The 12,197-nt window shown below is 54.3% G+C and overlaps 1 protein-coding gene across 1 annotated transcript; it reads right to left on the bottom strand.

Annotated features, from left to right (window-relative positions):
- Window positions 1–4,310: 4,310 nt before the first annotated feature.
- CkaCkLH20_03283 (uncharacterized protein) lies at window positions 4,311–6,867 on the bottom strand (the record flags this gene model as incomplete). The annotated part of the gene is made up of 6 exons (XM_038886002.1): window positions 4,311–4,414; window positions 4,552–4,707; window positions 4,808–4,850; window positions 4,946–5,845; window positions 5,919–6,592; window positions 6,648–6,867. 6 exons carry the CDS (start codon window positions 6,865–6,867, stop codon window positions 4,311–4,313), a joined length of 2,097 nt encoding a protein of 698 aa, XP_038748511.1.
- Between the last annotated feature and the right edge of the window lie 5,330 nt (window positions 6,868–12,197).

Consider the following 12,197-nt stretch of genomic DNA (forward strand, 5'->3'; position numbering starts at 1 on the left):
GAAGCTCACCCCAGCTCCATCAACGTCTCAATTCTTTTGCTCCTCGTCCGAGCAGGCATGCCCTTGAATCGTAGGATGGGTGTGTACAACAGAGAGAGTGTGGGAATATTGGATCGATCAAGCAAAAAAAAAAAAAACACGTTGGTTCATGTGAGACTGCGGCGGGGTTCGCAAGAGAAGACTGGAGGGACATTGCATGAGAGGAGCCGGTGGACGAGAGACAGCAGCGTTGGAGGGGCAGATATCCGTAAACGAACCTTCATTGACAGGTCCAGACGACCAATCGCCCGAAACAGAACGGTAACTCGTGGCGAGTCGTGAGGGATGGAGATGAATTGAGCAAATAGACGCAACAAACCGACAGAAAGGATAGAAAATGATACGTGCAAACCGGACAGTCCAGGGTTAATTGACGACGACCGGACGAGCCAGTGGTCCAAGTATGCATGTAGGTATGTGGTGCTTGTACTGTACCGATATGCGCCATCATGTACGAAGTACCTACCGCAGTACGTACGTACAAACGAACGGCTTGCTCGTTTCGCGCTGAGAACGGCAGCCAACCCCGGGGATCGACCCAAACGCACACCAAGAGACAGAAACGACAGAAAGATAGACTTACTCCGACGGGGCGCCTCGTGGTAGCACGGGCGTCTCCTTTGCATTCCATGATGAAATCTTGACGGTGATCGAAGACAAGATGAAAGACCCCTTCCATCAAAGTGGGTAGATAGAGCGACGCTTCCATGCAGATGGAAGCCAGGTAGCGGTGGATACGAGGAGGGATTGCGACGGGGCTCGACTGCATCGCGCGAGAGGGATGTCGACCGTCGTCGACATTGGACGAACATGGATCACCGGCTGCATCACCAACTCTCTTCCTCAGCGGCAGCAGTCGAGCGAGCGAGCGGCAGCGGCAGCGGCAGCGGTAGCAAATAGCGACAGCCGTAGTAGTAGCTACCTACTGCGCATCGCATGGCGAGGTGGAGACAGGGCGTGTATCGAGAAACGATTTCTGATGGCTTTCTCGGTAGGAGAGCCACGTTTTGTGGCGAGCGCCTCTGTGCCAGCGCGATCGTCCCAGACTTGTGAGAGGACGGGGAAGAAAGAAAGAAGCCGGGAAGGAGGGGGAAAAAAGATTGCAAGACGCGACGTGGCTGGAATTGACCAGCCCGGACACGCTTCATGACCATCATGTGTAACCGACACTACAGATAGAAGCTCAAGCATCGGGACGACGACGGGTCGACGGGTGCTCGGGAGCACCAGGCACCGTCGAGCGGTGTGTTTGGCATCGTCTGGCTCGGTAGGCCGGTCAGCCAAGGTGTTTTGTGCGCTCCGGAAGGAAGATTATCGCAAATGACGGCCGATCCGATCTGTGCGTGCCGTGAGTGTGCTGTGCTGTGCTGGAGCGGTTGTTGTGTTGCGCTGCTGTTGATTCCGTCGTGGCCCTAAGCCAAGTTTGGGATGGCGGTAGGCGAGGAGATCAGCGTCCAGTGTGCCCCAAAGGACGGCTACCCGAAGCTGAGGTTCCCTTTACTTCGGCGCATCTCACCAAATCGGCCCTGCTGTTGGTAGCGACGGACGGCGCTTGTCCGACTTTGTTTCGATCTCGAAGGAGTGGACGGGAAGCTGTCCATCAGATAGGGCGGAGGCGAATCGCAGAGGAGGGGTCCTGTCGTGGATCGCATGTTTTTTTTCCAGGTCTGGGTCTGGGATGGGAATGAAGGAAGTGGGGAAAAAAGATTGAGGTATGCAGATGAAAAATGTAGCCGAATGCTCTCTGGTTGCATGCCGAATCGCCTGGGTGGCTGGCTGGTATTGGCAACAAGATCGCAGAAGACAAGCGCCGAGTTGGTGGTCTAAGGTATCCTTGTCGAAACGTGGAGTCGATAGCATGGGTAACGTAACTGATGTCCCAGCGGAAAAAGCAATGAAGAATCGCAGGACGACGACGTGTGGATATGCAGAGACGATGATGCGAGCGAGCACTGGGCACTGGGCACGTACACGTACCAAAAACGAACGTGCATCTTGATTCTTTGGTGTCTGCACATAACTGGAGACACACACACAGGAACCGAGGATAGAATGAGGAAAAAGCAAAGAAAAGAACATGGAGATGGGTGGACCGGGTGCACAATGGAGAAGGACCGACGAGTCAGAGCAGAAAAAAACACAGATAGACGTGTACGGATAGATTGGGAGGAAGGGAGGCTCGTCATCCACTGAACATCGCTCCTGGATGTCGTTGGACTGGATTATCGAGAAGAGTGTAAGGTAGGTAGGTAGGTAGGTTGTCACTTTCCTCCTCCTCAACTCTTCTTCTTTCTGTGCTTGCTTCGTCCTCGCAAATGGTAATTAGGTACCCATGCAAGAGGGGAAGGGCAGGGAAAGGAAAAAAAAAAAAAAAAAAAAAGTACGCAGGTAGCCGAACAATAGGCGAACGGGATGCGGAAGCCGCGATCCCTGACACCGGTTGGGACCTGCACCGTGCACGCCGTCCGGAGGCCCTTCGATTGACGAGTAAGAAGCCGCCCGGTCATCTCCAATAGAAGGGATAGGAAAGTGGGGCCCCGGTACGTATTCCCAGCTTCCGAGTCTCCACTCTCGACTTCACCTCATCCCCCAGCCCACTTCACCTGCCTTTTCGACATCTTTCTCACTCTCGTCGCTCCCCCCCCCATCAACTCCGGAGGATGGCCTGTTATGCAACCCAAGGCACACCCAGCCCGATTCGGGGTTGCGCACCTCACCGGCTCGAATCCGCACCCGCATCGCGCCGTACACGTATTGCCAAGCGTCCCTGTTTCCAATTCCAGCGGCCCATGTATCTGTAGCCACGTTAGGTGGACGGAGGGGACGCCGGGCTCTCCGCATGAGCAGGACGACAGGCAATTTCGGAGGAATGCGAAGAACATGTCGAGTCCAGCGGTATTTCTTGTTCATCTCGTTCTTTTTCTTTTTCTGCCCCTTGGTCTCATCTTCCTGCTCAATCTCGCCACAAATATGGCTCGTGATGGAAAATCGCAATTCTCAAACCAACAGAAAGTCTAGACCGGCATATGCTTCTCCCTCGTCGTGTCCATCATAGAATTTCAACCACACCGCATTCTCCATCTCGATTTCCCGTCTCCCCTGCCCCCCATTCCCATCTCTGTCGACAAGCACCCCTCCCCCCATCAACCATTCCGATCACCCTCATCCTGTCTCGCCCGCCCCTCCCCTTGATCCCCCCAGATTGCCACCCGCTCGACACATTCCGATGCTCGTGTGTATGTATGGATGTGTGTCTGCGGGCGCGCCTGTGTCTCTCTATGGCCATCAGTCCGAGCTGTCTTGTCTGGGATTTAACTTTTTTTGACAGCACTGGCCCGGCCCGCGAACCAGAGATGCAGATGAAAACTGATGAAAAGCGGGGATTTCCACGGCCGGTGAGGCGCTCCTGCGAATAGAAACCTACTCCACACCATCCACGGACCAGACGACTGCAGGACACCTGCAGGACCGGACCCTGTCAAACGGTGCACACGTTGTCGATCGATAACTCATCCCGAGACATGACGATGCTGCCCGCAAAAAAGCTTCAAGAAGAATTGAGACTGGGTAGGCCGACAATGAACAGAAAGAATGGAAGAATGACTTGTACTGGTGGTGGAGCCGAGTGGGTTATCGTACGAAACTCAATCTCAGTTGACGTCTATCTCATTCACATTCTCCGCTTCAGCTTCGGCCCCAACAGTTCCCACCACCGTCTGCATCGACTGCCAACCTGGGTGTACGTTCCGCACTTGCTTCTGAAGAAACACAATCCTAAACGGGTAATGGTATTAGTCTCTTCACGAGCTGCAAGATAACGCAATACATACAACAACCTTCACACAGGCTTGAAAGACCGCATACACTTTTTGATAAAACATTTTTTTCCCTCTTCTCATCATCATCATCATCTCTGTCATCAGCTTTCGCATTCACAGAAAGGAAACAAATCAGGTATCCCGACGATTAGGACTTGCCATAATGCCTTCTCCCTCGCCGCCCGGTGAAGCAAACAGACATGGACAGGACCCCCGGTCGAGAGTCTCGGTCGAAGGAAAACGGTAGAAACCGGCAAGGACACTGGGGGAAAACTCCGCTTCCATGCCAGACGTTGAAACCCAACGACTGCTGTTTTGGCCAGCCCGCATTGCGCCTCTGCACGTCACTGCAGTGCATCCCTCCCTGGTCCCAGAAATGATGCAAAAAAGAAAGGACGAAAACTGGAATACTCCATCCTCACGCCACGGAACGATTTCTCCACCTCGACTCAACTAGCACACCCAGTCTGCGGGCTGCCATTCTCTCTGGAAGAGCTGACTGACGAAGAAGTAAGGCTGATCGTACGCCTGGGCATTCAACCCGTCCCATTCGCGTTCTGGTTTTTGCTCTGTCAGTCAACAGTCCACTCAGTCTGTGCGTCGTGGGAGCACAACAGCATCATTTGGCAGATGCCTGGTCGATTGGGATGGCAAACACCCTTCTGCTCATGAGGGAAAAGAGGTGAATACTTACTGTGCTCCATGACCTGGGCACGCGTCCACTGGACAAAGCGCACCGCCTGCTCGTCAAGTTGCGCCAGTTGTCGCAAGTCCTGTTCTCGACACTCTTCGGTAAACGGTACAGTTCCCTTGTTGCAGTAGTGAAAGTATGACAGGAGAATCACGCCTCCTGCTCGCCCATTATTCGTCAGCATGTCTTACCCAACAAAAATATCAGGAGTAGTGGACACGGCAAATAAAACATCGCCCCATCCCGTTTGCTCACGTACCTCGATGGTATTCCCTAACTTCGGCTTCGCGCGCAAATCTCGTCTGTCAAGAAGGTTACCAGTCAGAAAATATGTTCAGTCGCGACCAGCAACATCCCGATATCACTGGGAGATTTGTCATCAATAGATCCTACTCACCTTCATACCGTGCTTTTTGGCGTACGAGGCATCGTGGTTCGTGAGAAGAGCAATGTTGTGAAGCAGGATGAACGTCACCAGGTATGTCGTCAACCATGTCTTGGGCTTGTTTGCATGAACCATCTTCGAAAGCTTCTCCAGCATCTCCCTTCGAAGCCGTGTCTGGATCTGCTGAATGAGGACCAAGTCCAGCTGAGCACCCATGACCGGCGGCAGAGGAATCCTTCCATGTTGAGGGCTCGTCTTGTCCAGAATACCGCGGTCCATCCCGAGCGTCTCGTTCCCCACGATCTCCACCGACTTCGTCGTCAATCGAACCGCTACCCAGAGTTCCAAAGTCTGAGTCAAAAGCTCTCGCTCCTCGGTGGAGACCCGCGGGTCTTGCGACAGCTGCCAGGCCATACGGTAGGTTTCGAAAAGGAGGCGGTCCCTGGCGCCCATTACGCCCTGAATGACGGAGCTGAAACACTCGACGACGCCTCTCTTGATGTACTCTTGGTATGCTGATTGAGCCTCGTCCAGATCCGTGATGGCGTATGGGGGGATCGGGACAGACTTCTTGACACCCTCTGGTGTATACCAGGATCTTTCCAGCCTGTCGCCGTTCTGCGGTATGAATCGGCGCACATGAAGCAGTACCGACATGCCATGCGTGTAGCCCTCTGTCACTTGAATCGTCTTGACCTCGGACGATGCCCAGTTCGCGATGTTGTCAAGGGGCCCATTCTCCGCCCAACGCAGCGTCCACTCGTACCCGTGCACCTGGCCTGGCTTGAAACATTTGACGTCTGTTATCTTGACGCGCATACAAGGCATTCGATTGATGTGCTTGTGGTTGCTGTTCGCTTTGGGCTTGCACGTCATACACCCACCCGACGGATCTTCAGGATCTGGAACGCACTGATGACATTGTTAGTGACACCAAACACGGCAGTTGAATGGCAAATGACGGTCATAATGGTCTTTTACTTACGCGTATTCTTTGCAGTTTGCATCGCATACATGATCCCGTCTTCCTCGTGTTCGCGGTCTCTTGCCGTTGCTTGATGTCCTTGAAAGGGCCACGCTTGGAGGCTGGAGGTCGCTGATGAGAGTAGACGATGTCGAGTCTGGCACCTGCGGCCGAATGGCCCACATCCTCGCCCTTTACCTCCATCTCCTGCGTCATGTACTGGCAACCGGAAGGTAAGGAAGCCAGGTCCCTCTGGTGCTGCATTGTTGGAGGGAGGGGGGGCCCGATCAAGCTGCCATCGAAGGGAGCTGACATCAAGTCAACTGCAGGCGCAGAATGGCTGGCGGAATGGCTGTTGACGTTGGACAGGTTTTGGGAATCATCAGGACCAGAAGTGTTAGGGGCATTAGTATAGTACGAAACCTCCGGGATATCAGGAGCATAAACCAAGTTGTCGGGCACAACGGGTGGTGCTGCCATTCCATGGCTGGGGCTTTCTTGCACAGGCTGAAAGTTGGCCACATAGTTGCTCATCATCTCAGGGCCTTCATTGGGGTAGTTGGTTCCGTTTGATGCGACGGTCGTAGGTATGTAAGCCTCTTGCTGAGAAACATCGGCCGAAGGTTGTTTCTCAACCTCGTAACCGCTGGTAGCTCCGTACTCAAAGGTGTTTGGCGCCGGTATGAGTTGATACCCTGACAATCTATGAACAAAAGATCAACAATAGGTGTTAGGTACGATAGTACATACCATCTGGGATATGAAATGCATTTGGGGTGAAGCAATTCTGACAGCACCCAAAGATGTTTGCCAGTCCTTCCGCTAGTCCACTGGCAAGACCGGGACCTTGGAAAGCCGACGACGACGGGCCCGCGTCCAACCCAGCGAGATGCTGATGGCCATAGTGCCCGGCCGCTTGGGACTTTTCCGAAGATTCTTGTAGTGAGTTGCCGGGAAAGTGAGAAGACATTGAACCGTCGGGCAGTGGCCTATGCCTTTTGCTGGGATGATCAAAATATGATTCGTAGTAAGCTTGGATGGCCAATTGGTGAAGTTCGATGCCACGAAGATAGTACAGTGAGGCGACTTGATCGAGACGTTGTTGATCATGGGGCTCAAGAAAGCAGAAGTTTTCTGAGATTTGTAGTACGGGCGGTGAGCTCAGTTGTGTTGACACTATGGAAGAGTCGTGCTCGCCGTTGTTATGAGGCCGGCGCCTCTTGAGAGTATTTTGATTCTAAGATAAAATCAATTCACCGCACATTTGGGTGAAGGGTAGACGAGGAAGGGGGCGTGATCAGCAAAGAGGGAAAAGCCAGGTCTAACAGAAAGATATGAGGGGACGATGTGTGTGTAATGATGCGGGTGCTAGAACAGCGGCTGGGCTGGAAGGACATTGGGGAAGATCGGTGATATATCCCATGCACGCTGCCGCAAGCCGGAAAGCAGGGACATCTCTTACCATGATTGAATGCAACGAGAGAGGGTGTGTTGGACAGAGCCTAGTAGCGAGACGAAGTACCACAACCGGTGGCGTGTATAATGTATAGCAGAGACAAGCAGCGCCGGCGGCAGCAATAGCAGCAACAGCAGCAGCAGAAGCAGGCAGGAGTGAGCAGGCACAGCGAAGCACAAGGGCAGCGTTGAAAATTGCGCCTCACCGGGGAGGGGGTGGGGGAGCTACGGTCTCACGAGAGCCATTGCCACATAATGGCACCCCTTGTGCGTGAGTGGAGTACTGGAGAGAGGGCAAGGTAGGTAGGAAAAGGAGGAGATGGTTGATGACTCGGCGAGAAACACCAAGCGGAGGAATGAACAAGTCAGTGTAGGGGAAAAGAGGAGTGAAAGCGATCAGTAGGGAGTCGGGCTAGAATGGGGAACTGTGAAGAGCGACAGAGACAGACAGAGACAGAGAGAGACGGGCCCTGTTTGACAGCAGATACTCGGCCGAAACGGGGGGAAACAACGAAAGGAAAAGGCGGCAGGGCGAGTCTGCGCTGCGTATCGTCTGCGAGTGAGGATGCTTGAGTGCTGGCAGCGGTATGTCGCTCTTGCTTCTAAGTGCGTCTGCTTGTGTTTCTCTTTCCCGCGTCCGTTGAGGTCCTTGTCGGCCTTTCGCCGTGGTCGCGACGTGCTTTTTTGGTCGTGGCCTGAGCCGAGATGTGTCTCGCTATCTCGCCTGCTCGAACAGATCTTGGAGCCGTTGGGGTTATCGTCGCTCGCTTTGTGCAATGTCTCCTGCGGTGGACCACGGTTGCGCGCGCGTGCTGGTTGAGATCACAGAGCGTGCCGATAGAGACTCTGTTACTGGCGATTGCAATAGCCTGTGCTGGTCGGTCGGTCTGGTCTGTCGAAGGAGTCAAGGCTGAAGTGAGAAGACTCGGTGAGAGAAGTTGAGGAAGTGGGCTGCACCCGTGCTGAATTGTATTTCACCGGTCTGAGGGGTACTCATGAAAAGGACAGGGGTCCTTGAGACCACGCCACGCGAGAGGAGGAGCCGAGCATCTTCCCGCCCCTGCCGAATGGATGGATTTCAGGCTGCCCGTCTGAGGGAACCAGACAGCAGGGGTGGGGAGGAGGGCGCCATGGTACCGAATGTTGTGAATGCTGCTGATCTTTTTTTCTGCCTCAGCGTCTTTTGCTTGTGTTACCAACAGCTGCTTGTTTGCTCTGTTCGCCCGTGTGCCTGCTCTTCGGCGAGTTCAAGGCAGCGCCAATAAGGCCCAAACTTTCTTCCCGCTGTTGGATCTGCTGATACCATGATCATTTCCTGACATGAGCACCATCATGTCATCACTGAATAGTGAGCGTATCGTGGCCTTGGGATTGGTATCGGCTCGCTTCGGAATGCGGTTGGTTGCTCAAGGCTAGGCATCGTCTAACATGTGGACTTTCGGGTGCGAGTGCTTACGTGAAGTTGTCATTAATGACCCCATGCGGGCGACGACGTGATCTGACTAGACGAGGGGTCACATAATCCATCGCCCGGCTAGCAAACTGTGTTGTGTTACCAGCAGGCCGAGGCAGCCAGCATATCGCGTGCGGCAAACCAAGCGCCCCCCCAATTTGGCTCACTGATCACTTGTTGGTTTCCAATCTGACCTCCACGCTTTTTGACGTTCCATCGGAGAGCGCCACAGTCCCGAGAGTCTGACACTTCACCTCCTTGTCTAGGCCGGCAAGTCGCTTGAGCAGCTCAAGGCAAAGAAAGAGGTGTGCGTGTGCGCCCGTTGCTTAGTGGGTATACCGTACGAACATGTAAGTTGAGACGAGCCTCGTCGTTCGTTTTCTTGGGTGGGAGTGCCTCTGTTGCAATCAAGGAGCTGTCACCGCTTCGTAAGAAGGTGTAGTAGACGCGGGCTTTTTGATACCGATGGAAGCGTCCTTGGAAAGCACGTTGTGATGGCCCCCTGCAACCTCCACCGTAGCCGAGATGGACACGACACTGGTCCCAGAAAAACGGTCGGCCAGAATCTTGGGGAGAGACGCTTCATCTCCGTGTTTTCGGATCGTGGTTGCTCGGTTGGCCGGAACTCGACTGCTCATTGGTTCGAGCCCAGTCTATCGGTCGATCGGTCAGGCTGTTAGTCGACAATGTCTGTGGCTCGCACATGAAATAGGAGCAATTAGCACCCGTCACACATCGCCCTAGACGATGATGTAGCCGTTCAGGTCCAGTAACCGGGTGTGCGTCCACAAGGACGACCAACGCAGTAGTCGTTGCCTGATCCCACATGGCCCGGCTGCGCCGCTGCTCTAGTCCATCAGGCGAACCACCAGGTGAAGAGCCCTGCCGATTGTCGAAAAAAAAAAGTGAAGCTTGCAGGATGCGTACTTTCGCATCTCGACAGCCCCATGTCTGGCCAAATGGCCTTGACCGCCGTTGACGTCCCCTCTCGTGTCTCACCTGTGGCTAGTCGGTCGCTAGACGATGAGTGATTCGATCAAAACGATTAGACAATCCAGGAATTGACCACAACGACCTGCAGGTCGCCCGTCGATTCCAGAATAGTACCAGCCTGCGTGTTCAATTTTCTCAGCAACGAGAAGTTGTCCCCTTCTGGAAATCGCATGTGTCGACCCGTTGGGCAGTCGACAAGGTGCATGGTGCGGACCACGCAAGTTGGTGCCGGCAGAGAGCAAACATCCCCCCTCCCGTCTGGAAAAAAAAAATCTGTCGGTCAACGGTTTTGGGCTTTTCCACTGGCAAGGGCGCCTGTCGAGTGCAGGCCCTGCATGCGTGGCCGCCGCCAATAACGATTGCCTTAGTTGATGCAGCTGATGAGGTCAGGGAAACAACCACTGATGGCCTCGTATCAAATCAACATCCGACGTTTCTCTGCATGAAGCCGTACCAGTTGTGCGAGGCGAAGTGAAGTGAGGTAATGTGCTCCGGCCGCGCGAGGAACTTGTAATCAATCCCTGAACCAAGCCTTGTGGCCTGCCGGGTACGAATAGACAGAGTTTGTCTTGTCTTGCCGGCGACAGCAACAGCGACAGCGACAGCGGCCACAGTCAAAGCTGCCAGCAGTAAGCAACAAGCAAGCATCGGGAGGGGCAATGGCGTAGTGGGACGCAGGATACCGTAGCTGGTTTAAGCTCAAATGGGTAACCGGTGAGCTGGGAGCGTATTGTGTGGATGGGTACCCAACGAGCCGAGAAACTCGATCCGCAATGGAACGAACAGGCCTGGAAAAGCCTGTCGACCATCAGATGACAGGGCGTGTGTGCTGCTGTTGTTGCGTGGCCCACTCGCACAGAGAAACACGTCAATTGACCGTTGCCAACTGGCTTCTTCTCGTACTCTGGCTGCTCTTCCTCGCCGGCTTGAACACGTCTAGAACGAACATCGTGTCCGACGACTTTTAATTTCGATTGCGGGATTTGGTTTGGCGTTTAGCAGCGGGGGGTTCCGAAACAGGGTGCCCACAGCCGCTCTGCGATTAGTCGGCGTCTTTTGAATTGACGAATGACCGTCGTCGGGATCGAAGTCCGGTCTTCAAGAGCTAAGGTATTATCAATGATCAACTCTCTCGGCGCGAATGCCAAGACCATCAAACAGCCCTCAACAGTGGATAGTTGGAAACGAACGTCCTTGATTCACTGCCAAGAACGCAAAGTAAGCCATGGCATCAGTATGATTGCCATGTCAACCTGGATTCCGGAAATATCAGATGGCAGCGGAAAGTCTCTGGGTTGATTTGTGTCCGTATGAACAGGCGACAACCCTGAAGGTACAGATCTAGAGCCTTTGTCAACCCCTTTGTGGGTTTCCGGTCAAGTCGAAATAACCTACATTGTTCCATAGGTAATGTCAGTGCAGCCGCACTTGCATGGACCGCCTTTTGGCGGAAGAGGTTCCGTTGCCCTAGCCTCCGCCGGAGCAAGGATTTCCTTGCACGCCGGGGATGCTAAAACGGCCGAGCGGGCGGACGGGGGACTCGGGTGCCAGCATCGGCCCATGGCATGCAGTGGATATATCCACCCGGTGAGAAGGAATATCAGACAGCCGGCGAGTTCTGTCGTGCGGAGAGTAACTTGCTCGACAACGAGCGTGGAGACTGTAGGTCGCGCGCGTATTGCATTTGAGGTGGCTGGGAACTGAATCATTTGTCCGATTGGAAGGGCAGAGACAGAAAGATCAGGTCTCGTTGCTGCGGCGCGGTGCCGTGTCCAATTCGAGGCCCGGTGAGAACCTAGCAGTTGCCTTCCGAGATGCATGTCGGCGTCCACGGCGTCTGGGCTCGGTCTAGACGTGATGAGTTCTCGGAGGGATTGTTGAGGAGGACGGCACGGACGCCATATTCCACGTGTCGAGGAGCAGAGAACGGGGCTTGGACGTTGACTTTTGACGCTGTCTCCCTCACCGGGGCGGCGTGGCCCGTGAGGCCATCTCCGTGAGTACTCGGTACCAACCCCCAAAGATGGCGGTGCCGGCAGTGGCCAGAGCCTCTCAACCCCCCACAGGATCTGCAGGTCGATGAAGGAGAGCCAGCGAGTGGTGTGATGAGCTTGCGGCTTGCAGCGAGGAAACAGCGATTCAGCAGAACGATTGACGGGCCAAATAGAATTGTTGAGGGCGACTCACAGTCAACCGGGACTGTATGTCCTGCGAGGCGAGGGGGATGGCCATGACCTTCAAGAGGGTACTGGCATCGGATTCGAGCATGAGAGGTGACGTTTTTCATTGCTGGAATTGCCTCGAATGATCTCACGGATCGCCAAATGTCGGGGTGCCTATCGACCAGGTGAGGTCAGGTAGGTACGTCAAGAGAGCTGGAGGTTGCATGAGGGCGTTGG

The sequence above is a fragment of the Colletotrichum karsti genome (assembly GCF_011947395.1).
Source record: "Colletotrichum karsti strain CkLH20 chromosome Unknown Scaffold8, whole genome shotgun sequence".
NCBI classification, from domain to species: Eukaryota; Fungi; Ascomycota; class Sordariomycetes; order Glomerellales; family Glomerellaceae; genus Colletotrichum; species Colletotrichum karsti.